Source organism: Gopherus flavomarginatus, chromosome 7, assembly GCF_025201925.1.
Source record: "Gopherus flavomarginatus isolate rGopFla2 chromosome 7, rGopFla2.mat.asm, whole genome shotgun sequence".
NCBI classification, from domain to species: Eukaryota; Metazoa; Chordata; order Testudines; family Testudinidae; genus Gopherus; species Gopherus flavomarginatus.
In genome coordinates this window covers 8,939,848-8,957,945 of record NC_066623.1, presented here as the reverse complement: position 1 = coordinate 8,957,945, position 18,098 = coordinate 8,939,848, and the positions used below count along the sequence as shown (strand labels likewise).

At 45.0% G+C, this 18,098-nt stretch overlaps 1 protein-coding gene across 1 annotated transcript in view; it reads right to left on the bottom strand.

The window, feature by feature from the left end:
- Positions 1 to 15,784, bottom strand: part of RASGEF1C (RasGEF domain family member 1C) — a 116,664-nt gene extending 100,880 nt beyond the window's left edge. The window contains exon 1 of the mRNA XM_050961578.1: positions 15,638 to 15,784. Within this exon, the coding sequence (XP_050817535.1) occupies positions 15,638 to 15,784 (147 nt within the window). The remainder of the gene's footprint in view (positions 1 to 15,637) is intronic.
- Positions 15,785 to 18,098: the final 2,314 nt, after the last annotated feature.

The window sequence follows — 18,098 nt, the reverse complement described above, 5'->3', positions numbered from 1 at the left end:
TACTGCAGTGCTCTCACGTGCTCCCCTTTTGATTTTGAACCAGAACAGCATGGCGTATCTGGGGGAGAGGATGGCATGGACACCCTTTTCTCTCTTCCCCAGCTACCAAAACCACCTTAGGTCCACTCCCATTAGCCCCAACAAAAATAACCTCTGACATCCCCAGCCAGGCAGCCATCACTAGTAACTAGATTCACACGTGTAGGGGGTTAAACTTGAAAGATGTTCACTCTACTTCTGGCAGGCAGCGTGTTATGGCCCCACAGAATCTCTATTGGGAGCTCCTGTGTCTGTTCCTGAAGGCTCAGCTCACCTTTCGGCACTCGGGATCAAATCCTGGTCCTATTCAAACAACCTGAGCAGCCAAGCCATGCATAGGAGAAGGGGGGCTGGAGAAAAGATTCTTTCCCTTAAGGGCAAAGCCCTGAGAATTCATTAGCACAAACACCTGCTCCCAGTGCCATGGGGGGAAAAAACAGCTGGTCTGTCTAAGCAGTCAGTCCTAACAGAGGTATAGTAAGCACTGAAAACCAAAACATGGACCTGAAGCTTCTACTCCAGTGCCAGAAAACACTTGGGAATGTTTATTTGTCTCTAGCGTTTGCCTGATCACATGCGGTATTATTGATGTTTTTATTTAATTCCTATGAGAGTGCCGCATTTTTCAGGTGGGGTCATAAAATGTGAGGCAGTCTGAATAACAAATGTTGAAATATTTCCCCACAGCAATATGCAGTATTGGGACAATGGGAATATTTACAGCTTTTCATTCTTTTATTTTTATAAGCAGTAAATAATCTTTACACTGAAATGATGTCTTACACTGACAGTCCCTGTTTTTGCTTTTCAGAAAAGGAATATTGATGAGTGGTCGGAGAACTGGCAAACGCAACTTGTGAGCACAGACTTCTCTGATCTTTCCAAAGAAACAAACCTCACCTCTTTTCCTTCCTAATGAATTTCTGTCTATTCCCCTTTTAAATTGATGTTTCTAAACCCCTTCTTTGATAGAACATTTAATTTTCTGAATGGTACATACCACACACATTGATCAGAGAGAGAGTCTGACCTTTGGAACACAACTTTTCTGTAGTTCGGATGACTCCAAAGATAATTTCTTGCAATACTTTTGCATGAAATTGCAATAAGTCAGGCACTTCTAAATCAGAAAGCAAATTTTTCTGCTTACTGGTGCAGGTCTAATGTTTGAAGAAGTTTAGCAGCCCTGAAAACATCTATACTCAGATGGCAAAGAGCCTCTAATGGCAGCCTTCTAAGGCAGTGATATTTCAGACCTTAGAGTCACACCTTTCTGATTACCATTTTGCTATTTTTTCTGCATCAGTTTTGTTATGAACCACTATAATTAGAGAGACTAATGATACATAGTGTTAATTTCTAGATGATTAGTTCAAAATGGCCAACACAAGTTCAAATTCAAGTGGGAAAGAACAAGACTACAATCAGTGTAGGGTGACCTGATGTCCCGATTTTATAGGGACAGTCCCGATTTTTGGGTCTTTTTCTTATATAGGCTCCTATTACCCCCCACTCCAACCCCAATTTTTCACATTTGCTGTCTGGTCACCCTAAATCAGTGTAATGGGATACTAAAAGCACAAAATCTCATGATCTGGAAGGGCAAGAAACCAATACTCCAACATGGGATCCCCAGCAATTCCACTGAAGTATTCACTCTTGGATAACTAGTGCACAGTCTCTTTATGACACTGGTTCATGAGTTCTCTGTGAATGTATATGTGCTGAGCTGTGCTGCTGAGTAGAGTGTGTATTTTAATGAAAGCCTATTTAGTTTACCCTGTCCTGTAAGCAGTCTACACCAAGAGAGCACAATGTCTTCACTGCAGAGTTAACCTGAGGCTGAGCACCTGGGCCAGCCTAGCCCAGGTGTGAGTATCCACACTGCAAATCCACACCTGGGCCAGAGGGATGCTGCACTCATCCATTGCGCGGAGGGGGGGGGGGCAGTGCTAGGACTTCTAAGGTACATCCCATGGTTCTTAGTGCTGCACTAAGTGGCACCATTCTATTAACTGTTTTGCAGCATATTGTCCAAGGCAGGGAGCTGTGACCTCTGGTCATCTGGTATGTTGTCTTGAGAGCTTTGATTTTTTTCCCTGCACCGAGGTTATGTCTGTCAGTTAACTGAAGACGTCCTCATAGAACTGCAGATTTCACATATATCTCCTCTAATTTGGGCTCTTACTGACTTCACACCAGAGGTCCACTCGAACCTTGGCATCAGTATCTGGCCAGCTGGCAGCACTCTGGGAGGATGATTTTCCCATCTCTGTTTAAGTGCTGTGGAAGTGCAGCAGAAATGTAGCAGACAAACATGGGGGTTTAAATGCTGAACCTGTGTGCATAAACTGATAGGTGACATCTACAGCAGAAAGAGGGAGTAGGCAGAGAGCAACTCCATATGTGCATACTCCCTGGTGGAGTTTGGGGAAGGCACTGAAGGACTTTCAGCACTGAGTTAATTCGCCTGCATCCACACTGCAAAGTGGTCTGGTTTCCAGCCTGAGTGAAAGTGGAGCCTGGGTTCTGGCCAGGCCAGCTAACCCAGATTTAAAGCATGGGTCAGAGGTTTTGTGTTTGGACAGTAGCTGGGCAAGGGGCCACACCTGAGGTATGAACCTGGGTTAACTCTGCAGTGAAGACAGACCCTCAGAGAATGGGAAGAGCTCCTTGGCCTAGTCCAGCAATCCTAAATCCTGCAGCATCAAATGTACCAAAGGTCCATCCCTATCCCCCATACAGACCCTGTAATTACTCCCAGACCTGATGCCACAAGACCATATGACAAGCTATCAAAGAGACAAATGCTTTGACCTGCTGATGTGTGGAACTGGGAGGTTCAGCAGCCCAGGCAGAGTTATAAACAGGTGACAGCATGAAGATTAAATAAATCCATGCGACAAACCCAAGCATGAATCTCTCTGTGTGGATTTACTTCCCCTCTCTGTCAGGATAACTAGACAGGATAACTGTTGGCAGTTTTAAGAACTTGCTTGGAAAACAGCGCATCACCCCCGGAGCCACGGTCACGCAGAGGACATTAAACCACAAACCACTGGATGACGTATATCCTAGCCTGGCATAATTCACTTCACATTCATGGGAAGGGAATAAAGCATCTGTGGTTTTGTGATGTGTTAAAGCCGATTGTCAGAGCGCCGGGCCAGATTCAGGGCCAGTAGGGGATGGGTTTGAACAAAGTGCTTGTTTTCCCACTGACACAAACAGACCAGTGCAGTGACAGTTTTCACACCTCCTGCACTATCTGGAGGACTTGTGAAGGGGACAGTCCTAGTCAACTCCCCTCAATGCATTAGAATGTTGGGGGCTTCACCCAGAGCACATTGAATGACCCATGTGATGAGGCTGCCGCCCATCTTTCCCTTGGGAGGCTAAACAGGGTCTCACCTTTAGACAGTTTTTCCTGCTATGCCATCTACACATTTCTCTGTACTTAATTTCATTACCACTGACATCAAATGCTCAATGGGACTTTCACTATCAAAAATATTTAGCATACCGCAGCTGTACCTACAGTGATGCATTTGTCATCTCAAGTACAACATTTGCTCCTTAGCAGGCATATTATTTTACAGCGTGCAGTTGTCATGCATTTCCTCAACCCCAACCATTTAAAACCCTTCACACTTTCCTCCCTCCATGTGCTCATAAAAGTCACTTGCCACACGGATTTTTTTTTTAAATTGACCCTTTCAAAACATCTAAATCAAAGTTTTTCTAGTGACAGAACCTTAGATTTCTCATTTTAGCCCCTTAAATGCCTATGAACGTGGCAGTATAGGATGGATTGTTTTTCCTTCAACATACAATTAAAAACCATGCGTGTATCTGTACACTTGAGTGTGAGATGTGATCTATGCAAAATGTAATGAACAGAATTGAAGAGCAATCCACGTGCACAATTAGGCCTATAAAAATGAACCCAGGTATCTTATTAACAGCTATTAGAAAGTAGGTACAATTACTTGGCCAATGATGCCAGCAGAACTCTCTCTTTTAAAATACAAACATTCAAAGGGGTATTTAGACTTTGTGGGGGAAACATTCCTACTTTCATTTTCCAAAGCTCAAAAGATCAGATTTTAGTCTGTTACACCAGTATAAATCCAGAATAATGGATAAATAGATAGCTGGGCTGATTCTGGATTTACATCAATTTAACTCTCACTTTGCAAGAGAAATACTCCTGACGATATGCTCTTCCTCACTATAGCATTCAAACTCCGACTCCAGCCCCTGCTATACCTGTTGTGTTGATATTTACTGACTTATTGACTCTAAAGGGCTTTTGATCAGGATAGTGCTTGCCTCAATATCTCTGTGGAAGTTCACTTTTAATGGCCTGACCCTATTAATGACAATGGAAAGACTCGAGAGATGGATGAAGTTGTAGGTGCTTAGGAGTAAATCTTCCCATCTGGCCATGAAAATTGTAATTTTTCTAGTACAAAAATGTCAGATCTAGGGCTACAACAGAAAGTTTCCAATATGGTTTTGTTTTAGAATTCAAATGTAATATACAGGGCTTGATTCTCCTCTCGTTCACGCTGGCGTAATTCAGGAATAACTCGCAATGGCGCTCCCTCAGTGCAAAATGGATGAGAGGGGAAGTTAGGGCTAACCTACACTTCACCTAATTTATGCTTTATTTCTATTTTATAGTAGCCTGGGTTAGACTTAGTTAGATATGCACACTACCCTAATGGCTACTAGATTTGTGTTTTATGTTCACAGTTGAATTTTATGACTATGATTTGTCATATCACTGTTGTCATTTGTGGTTCCATTTACAGAATGTACTTTATGACTTATAATATACAAAACTGTTAGCTCCCAAGAGAGTTACCACATTTATATCCCAAGAGAGAGTTCCCTCTGACTGATGCAAACAGTGGCATTTTGTCAAAACCATCTCTTTGAAACATGTATGTTTTTTACAATAGATTCTGTACTCCTGAATATTCATGTTGTGTGGTAATGACAGTGTGGTAAACTCTCCAAAGCATATCAATTTGCAATCAATGACCTTTAAATTACCTAACAACAATAGCAGCATCACACAACATCTTCCATGTGAAAAGAATCCAAGTTATTTTCATTAGCAAGGATCACTCTTGGATGTGTGCTTTCCATGTGATCAATCCACTTTTGAAAGGTCCTTATTAAATAGGGCTTTACTATTAAAAACAAATACAAACTATTTAGTAATACATAGTTGTACTGCAGTGCACAAACTAAACATAGTGTAGATGATTACATATGTTAGTGATTAACTACGCAGTATTGATAAATAATAAGATTAAAAGCAGAAGACAATAACTGCCTAATTGTATACATCTATTATGTAATCATATCTTATAACCAGTTATTTATTCTAGATAAGAAAAGTAAGGAACCTACATTGTATCCAATATTATAAAGAATGTATTTAGGATAGTAAAGTTAATGTGATTAATGCACATGCGTAACTTTGCTGAAGGGTTGGGACCTGAACAAATGCTTAACGTTAAGCAGGTGCTTAAGTGCTTTGCTGAACCGGGGCTTTAAATCACTCAGTCATCTGGTCACAGAATAGTTTTTCCAACAGATGCATTTCAGTCTTCACATATGCCTGATCTTTAGTAACCAGGGGATTCAGTATTTTCAGCTGTCTGTATAGCTTTGATATATTATTTAATACAATATTAATTCAATATTCCAACCATAAATGATCCATATGACTGAAACTTCGGCTCCCATGCTCCCATCTGTACACATGGATAAGAAGGTTCTACCGAGTTCCCAGTCCACAGATTGGGAAGGAGAGAGTTGAGGCCAGGAGGCATCTGCAGATTCTTCCCCACTTCTCTCAAATCCATGGAGCATAGTAATTTATACTTATTTCCCCTTATTATGTGAAACTTCCCTAAGAGTGGTTCCAGGTACAGCTACGGGATAGGAGAGTCCCAGCAGCATGACTCCTGTAGGAAGCAAGCATGCTCTTCAGTGATAGTAGGGAACAAAGAAGGGAAGGGCGCTGTCAACAGTCCACTGAGCAGATGCCATTTGCCTGTGGTGGATCCCCCATCCAATAGAAGAATTAGAGGGAAACTCCATATGTGCATATTCATCATTCCGATAACCTGTATTCGGGTATCTCAACATAAAGCAGCATCAGACCATCAGTTTATAACAATGTAGAACTTTGTTTCTTCCTGTATATGTGGATTCCTCTTAAACCTGATTTGATTCATGTAAGATAAATTGCTATGAATGTTTACCATGGAACATTCTGTCAATACCACATATGCTGTATGAGGTTTATATGACTGCAGATGCAGCACCTATAACTGGAGTGAGGCAGGAGAGCAGTAACAGATGGGGGTTTGGGATAAGGAGGTCAGGAACCAGGAGCAAGCAGGAATGCAGGGCTCAAGGGTCAGGTAAGCAGGAAAGGTCTATAGTGGCTGACAGGCAGTGATTCCTTTCCTTGCTCAGATAACTTCTTTCCTTGCCTCTTCTTAGCTTATATAGAGATCCCCAGCCAATCAGGCATGCCGGATATTTTCTCCCAATCAGGAGTTTCAGGAGAAGAGCCATTTGCGAGCTAGCAAATCACTGGTTCCCTTCTCCAGTTGCTCAGGTGAGCTGTGGGATGGTCATTGTGCCTTAAGCAATGCCTGGAGACCCATGGGCCCACGTTTGAGGTCACATACCTAACTGCAAACATCTTCTTAAGTTCAGTTAAATTCAGTAGGACTTTAAACATCCCTGAACAGAGATCCTTTCTTGGGTCAGGACCATGGTAAGACCCTCAATTCAGTGTTTAGAGTTCCTCCTGGAACGTACTGTACAGCACCAGTTAGCTGATAAATACTGTTCTCACAGCTGACATCCTGGAGTTGCTGGGGCAGAACCAAGATTACAAACAGAAAGAAACACTTACATTTCATGTGCGTTAAATAAGGAGAAACACGATCAGTGTTTGCCAAATGGGAAAGGACAAAATCAGCGGGGGAAACTACGGTGAAGCTTTTAAACTGACGACAGAGGTAGAAGGGAAGTCTCTCTTCAGCCAAATAACCTGGCATGTACTTCTAACAGGAGATAAAAGATTAAAGGACTTTTTTCCCCTTGAAGCAACAGATGAAAAATAAGATGAATAGTAATTACTTGTGTGTCTATTCATAAATGCCAGGTGCAGAACTGCAGTAAAGAGCATGAGAACGAGAAGTGCTATTCACTGATGGAGTTTATGATCTAACAGGCACCACCGAAAGCCCATTGGATCATTCATACAACTGGAGGGTTAATTTAGATGAGAAAATGCTCTAAAAGGTAGATGTGTCCACAGTATTTATAATACCAGTGAACATCAGAGTGCACTCAGCAAGTCAATCTGAAAGTTCAGAACTATAGTATGGACATAATTAGAGCAGGGTGAAAAACAGAATTTCCATCCCATGGGAAATTCTGAGATTTCAGAACGTGGTTTTGTACCAAACTGGGATGGAAAAGTAGAAATTTTGGATTTATCATGAAACTAAATATTCCTACATATTTTATTTCAGAAAAGTCTCAATGTTTCATGTTGCCTCTGTTTCAACTTTTATGTTATATAATTTACAACGTTATAAATATATGTGTATTATATAATGTTACTATGATAAAGTCAAAATGAAATGTTTCAGTGATCTCATAAAAATGTGGGAATGTACTGATTTCACTGAAAATATTTTGACGTAATCAAAGCCATATTTTCAGCAGAAAATTCTTCAGTTGGAAAATCTTTGACCAGCTCTAGACAAAAATCTTCCTAACAAACACAAAAGGAAAAAGGCACTTCTGGGCATCACAGCTTCCTGGGATTCCAGCAGCTGAAGATCCTGAAGTACCTAAGGATTGTGACCCTTATTGACAGGGGAGGTACAACTCTTTGGTGATGGAGGCAGACCACATGCCCGCCATGCATTCTGTCTACATGTCAGGTATGCGCATTAGAAAGCGTGAGCCATGCAAAGCAAATTCTTCTGTGTTTAAAGTTCAGCCATTCTCTTTGTATATATTCCTGGAATGTGCTGAAATAAAGCAAAGGAAAACCATGCAGAGAGGCAGCTCAGAGCCACAAGTGACTTTAGTTAAATGTCAGAACTGGAAACAACCATGGTTTGCTTACCAACCTTTAACACACACATGCCTAGTATATATATTTAGATGTATATATACACTGGCCCATATTCTCCAGTATGCTAAGGCCTCTTTGCAAGTGGCATAAAGTGGTCTTACACCAGCTCGAGATCCCAGCTGAGAATTTCCCTTGTACAGAGGAAATCTACGCTAGTGCCAGATATCTCCCCCACCCCTGTGTAAAGGGGGATAAAGGAACATATCGGGGGCTTGGTTAAGCTGCTAGACCTGATAGCTCAGTGCTGTGAGCATTGGTCTGCTAAACCCAGGGTTGTGAGCTCAATCCTTGAGGGAGCCATTTAGGGAAATGGGGTTTTAAAAAAAAAAAAGTCTGGGAATTTGCCCTGCTTTGAGCAGAGGGTTGGACTAGATGATCTCCTGAGGTCCTTTCCAACCCTGATATTCTGTGACCTTAGGAACTTTACACCTGCAGCAGAAAACAAAAGCAAAACCCTTCCCTCTCTAAGGGTACGTCTACACTACCCGTCGGATCAGCGGGTAGTGACTGATTTATCACGTCTAGTGTAGATGCGATAAAATCGATCCCTGATCACTCTGCCATCGACTCTGGAACTCCACCGCAGCAAGAGGTGACAGCGGAGTGGCAGCAATCAATTTGCTACCATCCTCATTGCCAGGTAAATTGACCTAAGATATGCCAACTTCAGCTACGCAAATAGTGTAGACCTAGCCTAAGGTGTCCCAGGACCAGGGAGCCCTGAATCAGAGATCACAACCACTCCTTGCCTACTACACCTGAGCAAGATTCAGCATGGCTAGAAGGTTATTTTATAGTATTTTAACATGCTTGTTGATTACTGTTGCAGGCAGAGAGTATTTTGGTTTTGGGCCTGAACCAATGGATGCGGAAGTCAATGGGAGCCTTTCCATTGATTCCAATGGCCGATGGGTCACGCCCTTTGAGAGCATTTCAGAAATATCAAGAAATTTGCCATTTTAACTGAATGTCACCCCTGATTTCAGGGCAGTTGTGGCCAAGTATTCATAGCACAGGTTTGGGGACAACAACGTCCACGTGTCTCATTAGGAGACTAATTAGTGGTTCATTAAGCACTTTGAAGATGAAAAGCACTAAGCATTAATCAGGAGAGATTTCTGGTCCATACGGACATTATTTGAAATATTCATATTAATTACTCTTTTAATCAAATGCAGAAGGTCAGTTCCCACATTTAGGGAGAGCAGACTTGACACTGCCAAGGTGCTGAGCACTTGGGCCAGGATGCAGCAAAGCACTTTAGTGCAACTGCTCACATATGTGAAGTTAATCACAGGGTTAAGTGCTTTGCTGAATCAAGGCCAGAGTGCTTAGCACTTTGCAGGATCAAGCCCTGAAAGCAAAGAATAGCGTTCCTCTGTTCTGAACCACAAAGGAAGACCAACGTCAGGACATAAACTAATACTGTACCATCCCAATGAAGCATCAAGTTGGCCGATTCCTGCATTCCTAAAGAAACCCATCTGCATAAGGGATGCACAGGAGCAAGTTCACTTAGACAAAATATTTCCATTATAACCAGCCTAACTATAATTCATCAAATACAGAGTCCTTATGCAAGGACAGGAGAAGAGCAGAAAGCACACTGATCTAACCAAGCAAATTTAATTTACCTGTGGGAAGACTGAGCTACTGTGGAGTTGGGATAGTTTTAAAGACCTTCTTGGAACATAGGAATTGTCACACTGAATCAGACTAAACACAGGTCACCTACTCCAGGATCCCGGCACCAACAGTGGTGACGTTCCAGATGCCTCAGAGGAGGTGCTGCAGACAGTTATGGGATAATATGCTTCGAAGGAGCTTCCCCTAAACATCTGTAAAACGGACACACTATCCTCCTGAAACCTCTCCTTTGCTGTGAAGTCTACAAAACCTTGCCATTGGCTAGGTTGCTGGTATGCGGAAACCACAGCCTATCATGCCAACCAATGTGGTCTTCTTGTTTCCTTGTACTCTCTCCCATTGATCTGTCTGTATCCATCTGGTGTCTCAACTTATACTTAGACTGTAAGCTCTTTGGGGCAAGGACTGTCTTTATGTTCTGTGATTGTACAGCCAAGATATTCTAGAGCTCTTAGGCATGCAGTAATACAACTAAATAATAATAATAACCTGCCCCCCACAGGAAAGTCTCCTCTTAACTCACAGTAGTTAGACACTGGCTTAAACCCTGAAGCAGGAGGTTTATATCCCTTTCAAAACTCTTGTTTATTTTCATATTTACTATTAAAAGCAGCAAAGAGTCCTGTGGCACCTTATAGACTAACAGATGTTTTGGAGCATGAGCTTTCATGGGTGAATACCCACTTCATCAGACGCATCGAAGTGGGTATTCACCCACGAAAGCTCATGCTCCAAAACGTCTGTTAGTCTATAAGGTGCCACAGGACTCTTTGCTGCTTTTACAGATCCAGACTAACACAGCTACCCCTCTGATATTTACTTTCTAACTCGGGATATGCTTGTGATCCATATAAATGTCTAGTCCCTTTTGAATCCTGTAAACTCTTGGCCTTGATGATATACTGTGGCAATATGTTCTATGCGCTAATTGCACATTGCATGAAGCAGTATTTCCTGTTGCATCATACCAGCCTGCTGATTGGTTGATTAGAGTCCTGTGCCCTTTAGTATAAACAAATAGCTGGCCTCCGGGTATAATTCTGAAAACTCTCTGCTAAAGAAGTATATAAAGCAAAGCCATAGGCAATTCAAGGGCCACTGCAGAGAGCCTGGTTGCTGAAAGATCTGTAAACATTATCCAGATCACACACAACAGTACCACACTCAGCCAGTGATGTGAAAAGCATGAAACACATTCTTACCCAGCTAAACTAACCAAAACTCTAAAGAAGCCTGATAATTATTTCAAAGGACTTTTAATATTACTGTCCCTAAATTTGATTAAATACCACTCTAAATCCTTTCAACTGAACATCATTAGAGAAAGCTGGCTTGATGGGGCAATAAAAATGTTTTCTGTTTCCCATCAACTAATGGTGGTTCTTCAGTAAAACATGCTGTGTTTTAACACCACATAGTGCTCTTCCTCTGCTAAACTGGAGGAGCAGTGATATAGGGTTCAATAAGCATATGGTCCTCCTCTTTGCTGATCAAATTAAAGACTATTTAAAACTCTGCACTTTAGGAGCACAGCAGGCTCCAACGGAGAAGTGTTAAGATCTCCAACTGTTCCAAACTGACAAGCAGGAAGGGGGTGGAATTACATCATTTAAAACCACTGCAAAATGTGAAAGGCAGGTTAATACAGCAGCAAAGTAGAATGTTAAATTTCCCCATCTTCTTTGCAAGGAATGTATTGGTCCCAGGGCAGAGAATTTTTCCAGTATAAAACTAATACATTCTAATGCAGAGGTTCTCAAACTGTGGTCCGTTCGCGAGCTCCATTCAGGTGGTCCGTGGATAGTTCCCTATAAGGTGCATGCCTGGGTAACTGCACATGAGAGAATGAAGGGCCACCCACCTAATTAGTGGAGCTGCACAGGCGTGGCTCCACTAATTGGGTGCCTGGACCCTGGAGAAGACGCACATGTAAGGTGAAGTGGAGGGCTTGAGGGGAATAGAGAGTAGGTGGGAGGGGGCAATGAGGTGAGAAGAGGTGGTAGGGGGAATTTAGGGTGTGCAGAGCTGCAGCGGCCAGAGAAAGAAGTGACTTTCCCCAGCTCCAGAGCTGCGGCTGCTAAGGAGAGATGGCCCTCCTTCCCAGCCTCAGCCTGTGGCTGCTGTGGTGAGAAAGAGACACCTGCCCTCATTTCTCAACCCTAGCTTGGGGGCTGCTGTGGTGAAGGAGAGAGGGAGAGATCCCCCTCCTTCCCAGCTCCAGTTCAGGGGCTACCATGGCAGGGGAGAGAAGGCACATCCACTACATTAGAAAGGTCAGACTACTGATATTAAAATATGAGTCATGCGCTTTTATTTGTAGAACAAAAAATTATTATTATTATTAAGGGTTTTTTTATATTTACCCAAAGTGCTTTAAAATAGTTAACTAACGGTACAAACAACATTAAGAAAGATCATTAAGTGGTCTGCTGAGACCCTCAGCAATTTTCAGTTGGTCTGCAGGGCTGGCTTTAGGCCGATTGGTCCGATTCCCCGGAATCGGGCCCTGCGCTGGTGCCCTTTTAATTTTTACTCACCTGGCAGTGCTCCGGGTCTTTGGCAGCATTTCGGCAGTGGATCCTTGAGTGCTTCCGAAGACCCGGAGCAAGTGAAGGACCCGCTGCCGAAGAAGACCCGGAGCACCGCTGGGTGAGTACAAATTGGGCCCTGCACTTGCTAAAGCCGGCCCTGTTGGTCCACAAAAAAAAAAAAAAAAAAGGTTTGAGAACCACTGCTCTCGTGCAATTTTATATTGAGTGTTCATTATTTTGAGCTGACTCACTGCCTCCGATGGTGCTTCCCTTAGGAGGGAGCTCAGAGAGGAGTTTCCAAGAGGATACAGTCATGGTGTTCCTCCCAATGTTGCCACAGGGAAACGGGGTTTGACTCCATGTGATAAGCTGTAAGGCTCTGTTCAAAGCCTGTCTGAGCTCCAGGCATCTTTGCACATCCCAGGCGAGTAGCAGAAGGCCAAGGCAATCTGTATGGAGTCCCCATGCCTTCACAATGATAACAGGCCTCTAGCCCCTTCCCATCATGCAGCACATCTCCCTGGCAGTACGGCTCTAATGAAACTGCACTACCAGGCACTCCCCCTGCCATGACTGCTCCCAGCCTTTCCCCAACCTAGCCCTTTGCTGTATTACTTCTTCCAGGTAACCTCTGTGAAGTCAGAGGGCAAAAAATTTGTGTACCTACAACACATTCCACCCCACTCTAGCCTGTCCCCATCCCAACAGTCAGCAAATCCAATCCTCACTCCTCCTTCTATGGTCAGAGCTCAACCAAAATGCGCTCTTTCCAAGTGGTCTTGGGAAGCGGGAAGCAGGAGGAGGGAGAAAGTACCACAGAGGCTCAAGACACCTCCTCCTGAGCAGGAGAGGGGAGAGCCAGGGGCAGTGAATTTTCTTTGTGCGTGGATCTAGATAGCATGAACTGTCCCGGTCCTAGTCAGTGGGACTTTCGTTTGAGTAAGGATTGCAGGATTGGGCCTTTTGTGTTATGCTGGGGTAGGACGGAGTAAGATTATATGATTTAACATAATCAAAAAATGGATCAAATTTTCCTTTCGCTTACACCCGTGTAAATCCAGAGCAATTCCATTTAAATCGATGACTACAAAGTCACTCTGGATTCCACCAGTCTAACAGAATTTGGCCCCAAACGTGTATCCCAGGAAGCTATTGCAGTGAAGAAAATTTGAAATATACAAAACTCCTGAGCAGGAGGTTTCTTCACGCCAGTGCAGATTTTTCTATTTTAGAATTCAATTAAACAAGCCCAAGCACACTGCAGAGAAAATGTCAAGGAAAGATAATACTGGCACTTACTACAGACAGCTACGCCACAAAACCCGTAATAAAGTAACATGGAGTGGCTTAAACCAACAAGATTTTCAAAGGGTTCAGAAAATATAGTCCAGAAACAAACCGCTCTTGTGCATCTCTCTTTCCTCTCATGCCTTCGACTCCACACTATGCCACTGCCTCTTCGAAGCAGGGCTGCATGGAGTGGCTCTCTCACACCACGCAGCAGAACATCACTGGCTTTATCGTTTCAATCTCCAGCACGTAGTAGTAACCTGATTACTGGCTGAGGCCACTGCAGCTGCTCCTGCGGAGTGTTAATTAGCCCTAAGGACGTGTTCATGGTGTAAATGGATCTTTGAGAGCCACAGAGCTATACAACGTGCAGGTAAATCCAGAGACTGAAACCATTTCACTGTTAATAGCAATGTGCACATTGCAGTAACCCGGTGTTTAGAACGGCTGTATGTACCTAGCTGGTGAGTTTCAGACTCTAACTTGTCCATTTTGAGGGGTTGTTTTAAATAAGTCAACCACATTATATATAGATTAGTCTCCTGGAAAAACAGCAATAGTAAATATATAAACAGAGCTGTCTTTAAACCTGAGACAGAGAAAACAGCTCCTGAGATCAAGTATCAGAGGGTAGTGTTAATCTGGATCTGTAAAAGCAGCAAAGAATCCTGTGGCACCTTATTGACTAACAGACGTTTTGGAGCATGAGCTTTCCTAGGTGAATACCTACTTCGTCAGATCCTGAGACGACATTTCCCCAGTGTTTTTCTACAACAGCTGAGTCAATTTAAATCACATTTGGTTTAAAGAAAATGACTCTCCGATTGAGATTTTATATGTCAAGATTGAGCCTGAAACAAATGTTCAGACCCAGGTTCCCGGTAGCCCGGGATTCTTAATGGAAATGAAGGTAAGCATCAGAGCAAGACTACAGGCTGCTCTCCCAACTCCTCAATAAAGGACGCGTGTGCACAAGAGCAGGGAGATAACGGTCTATAAATAAATAATATTGCACTGGCAAGGTTTTTTGGAACTGGGATTAGAGCAGCAGAAATAAACAAAAACTTTGGTGACATCCCAGATACTTCCTTGTTAGAAGGCAACACGAGCAGCTACAAACTGGAGCCAGACCTCACTTCCAAACAGGTGTTTGGGACCCACGGAAAGAAGAAAGCATTTCTAAACACACCCCCCTCCAGCCTAATACAACAACTTCCGTGCTACCGGGACTGATCGCCCCCCGCTTTGATTTAATTACATCCAATCAGCCCCTAACCGCTGGAGATCCAGTCCCACCCAGTTCCCCAGGATTTCTCACAACTCGGAGGCCAGTTTCATTCCCCTCAAACTCCCCATCTTTCTCCGGCAACAAATGAACATCCACCGCAGACCTTTGCTAATCGGCCTCGGGCAGCATCATCAATCGATGGAGGAGTGCGGCAGTAAACACAAAGTTTACCTTCCCCACATGAGTAACTCCAGAAAGCTAATCTGTCCACATCATGCTGTGAGATGTCCAGCCCGTAGGCACGACCCCCTTCCGGACTGGTTTGCAATCACACTTATAGAAACATGCCCCAGCCCCGCAGCCAGGCTCGGAGAACGCTACAAGGTGCATTACAACATATTTCGGTCAGGTTCACAGAGGTGCCGTTTTTGAAGCCGACAAGTCATCTTTGCAGCCCCGCCAACGTGCATTTAAAGCTGAGGACGGGGCAGCTCTATCCTGCCACGTCTGCAGATCTTTTTTGTATTTCTTTTGTTTTGTTTAAAAAACCAACCCAAAGAACCAGTGACCGGCTCCAATGAGCCCTGCCCCAGGGAGGGCGCTGGAGGTGCCGGTGCCAGGGGGAGCCGCAGATGCTGGCCGCGCCTCCCGGCAGCGGGACCATCCAGCGGGGAGAGGCGAACGCTGGAGCGCCCGGACGCGGCTTGTACTCACCGGAGCTCCGCGCGCGTTATCCCCCGGCTCCAGCCCATCGGAGAGAGCCCCGCGCTGGCTAAATCCCTGGAGCTCGGCTGGCCGCGTTCCCCGGCCCCTTGCCGGACGCCCCGCAGCCCCGAGAGCCGACGAGGGACCCGCTCGCATCCGCCCGCCCGGTGCCAAGCAGCTGCCGAGTGGCTGCTGCCGGCTCCGCGCAGCGCCTCCCAGCCCGGAGAGCCTGGGGCGCAGCAGCCAGGGCCGAGAGCGCCGCCTGGCCGCCGTGCTGGGGAACTGGGGCGGAGCGGCTTCGCCCCCTCCTCACGCGGCTTCCAAGTGGGGCGCGGAGCGCTGCTTGCTCAGCGCCCAGGTAGTAAGGGGATCCCGCCCCGCCGGCCCCAGCCCTGCCCTAGTGCCCCCCCAAGACGCTGGGCAGGAGACAGGTGCAAGCCCTGATTGCACCCCTTGGGCCCTAGTTGCCTGTCAGTCAGCTGCTGCCTGGGGGGCACAGGGTGCCTGTCCCACACGCCTGGGAGAGGGGGAGTCCTTGTGCTGGGGGCCTGTGGCCGGGGTAGGACGCAGCTGCAGGTTTCTTTAGGGAGCCGGGGCCCCCACTCCTGTCCAGAGGATTAGAGAGGTAGGAAGCGTCTAGTGTGCCAGGGCAGGGAGCAGTCCGGTAAGAGGCTACGCAGCACAGCTGGTCCCTAACAGAATCATCCGCTCTCTCTTGGGTAACCGGAGCTGGCAGCTGAGCTAATCAACATGGGAGTTTGGCTACTGTGCAGTTAGTGCTGCAGGTCCAGGGACCTTCTACACAACGCAGAATGCCTTGTTGGGGGGGAGGTGCAGGTGTAGGACATGACTCAGGGGAGAGACACACTCCACTGAAGCTTACAGCTCCTTCTCTGAGCCTCTCCTTGTGGGGATGGGTAAAAGAGTTGAAAACCCTGCCCCCTGACTGGGATTTAGCACACAAGGCGGTAGAATAATGAGATTTTTTCCCCTAAAGTTCACATTCTTTTAAAAATATGTGTAGGGACAAGAGCAGCAGCCTTCACTTTCCTAAGCATTTGCAATAGCTTGAACCATTCTCGGTAAGGCTAATTGAGTGCTGGAGAAAAGGTTCAGCCCTGCAGCCTGAAGTTATCTGTATCTAGAGAGCAGAGGGTGCCAGTGCAAGGGGCCTCTATACTCTCCATCACCTCTGAGCAGGAGAGACTAGCTCGGGGGCTGCACGGATCAGTTTAGTCCCAATTTCCATTCAGGCCTGGATCTCTCTTTAGAGACTGCCAACAAGAGCAGGCCACCTATAGGGTGTAATCTATGATTCTATGAACAAGAGCAGGCCACATATAGGGTGTAAGTGTTAGAAAATGGGCCAGGCCCACTAATTAATTTCAGGTAGGCCGAGCAGCCAACGGAGGGTAATGACTTCTGGGCAGTACTGATCTGGAGCAGATTTATTTCATATGGTGACAGGGTAAAGTGCTCCAGATTCTCATTTTCTGAGCCCTTGAGCACCTACTAAATAATAAAAAGCCTTAGCCATGGGAGAATTCCCCAGCACAGGGCCTGTGCAAACACCAGCATGTATGGGACAGGGCAGGAGTTCTCATACTGCACATGACTACTGAGAGTCAGAGTCAATTCAGGTTGCAGAACTACCACGTGGTAGCCCTGGGAGGTGAGGCTGCCTTAAGCAGGGCAGTTCTTGGCTACTCTACTCTGGGGTAGTGGCCCCTGGGCTACATCTCCTGGAGAAGCCCAGAACTTGAACTTTTACTTAACACAAAAAGTCAGCACTGTACATTGAAGACAGAATGGAGCCAAATGTCATCTAATCTAAACCTCACTTATAGCAAGTCACTCTTCCAAGGTGTTTACTGGATTTAATGAGAAGATGTACATTGTGATAATTATTCCACCCATACACCAGAGGGACAGAAGAAATAACAGGCCTGGGGAGGCTCTGGGTGATCTACACTAATATGCAATCCTCTGCTTAGAGATCTTGCTGCAGGAAGGAGGTGAAATACTGCTACTGGCCCTGGTGCTGAGGCTGTAGGCTTCAGGCTGTGCTCTGTAGGTGGTGGAGGGCTGTACAAGTGAAGGTCTGCTCCCTCACTCTGTATGGGCAGAAAAATACCCTCCATGCTACTGTCTGGACAATAACATAAGGACAATAACACCGCGGGGCACAGACTATCCAATAAGTTCCTGGACTGCATTGCAGACAACTTTTTATTTCAGAAAGTTGAAAAAGCTACTAGGGGGGAAGCTGTTCTAGACTTGATTTTAACAAATAGGGAGGAACTTGTTGAGAATTTGAAAGTAGAAGGAAGCTTGGGTGAAAGTGATCATGAAATCATAGAATTTGCAATTCTAAGTAAGGGTAGAAGGGAGTACAGCAGAATAGAGACAATGGATTTCAGGACGGCGGATTTTGGTAAGCTCAGAGAGCTGATAGGCAAGGTCCCATGGG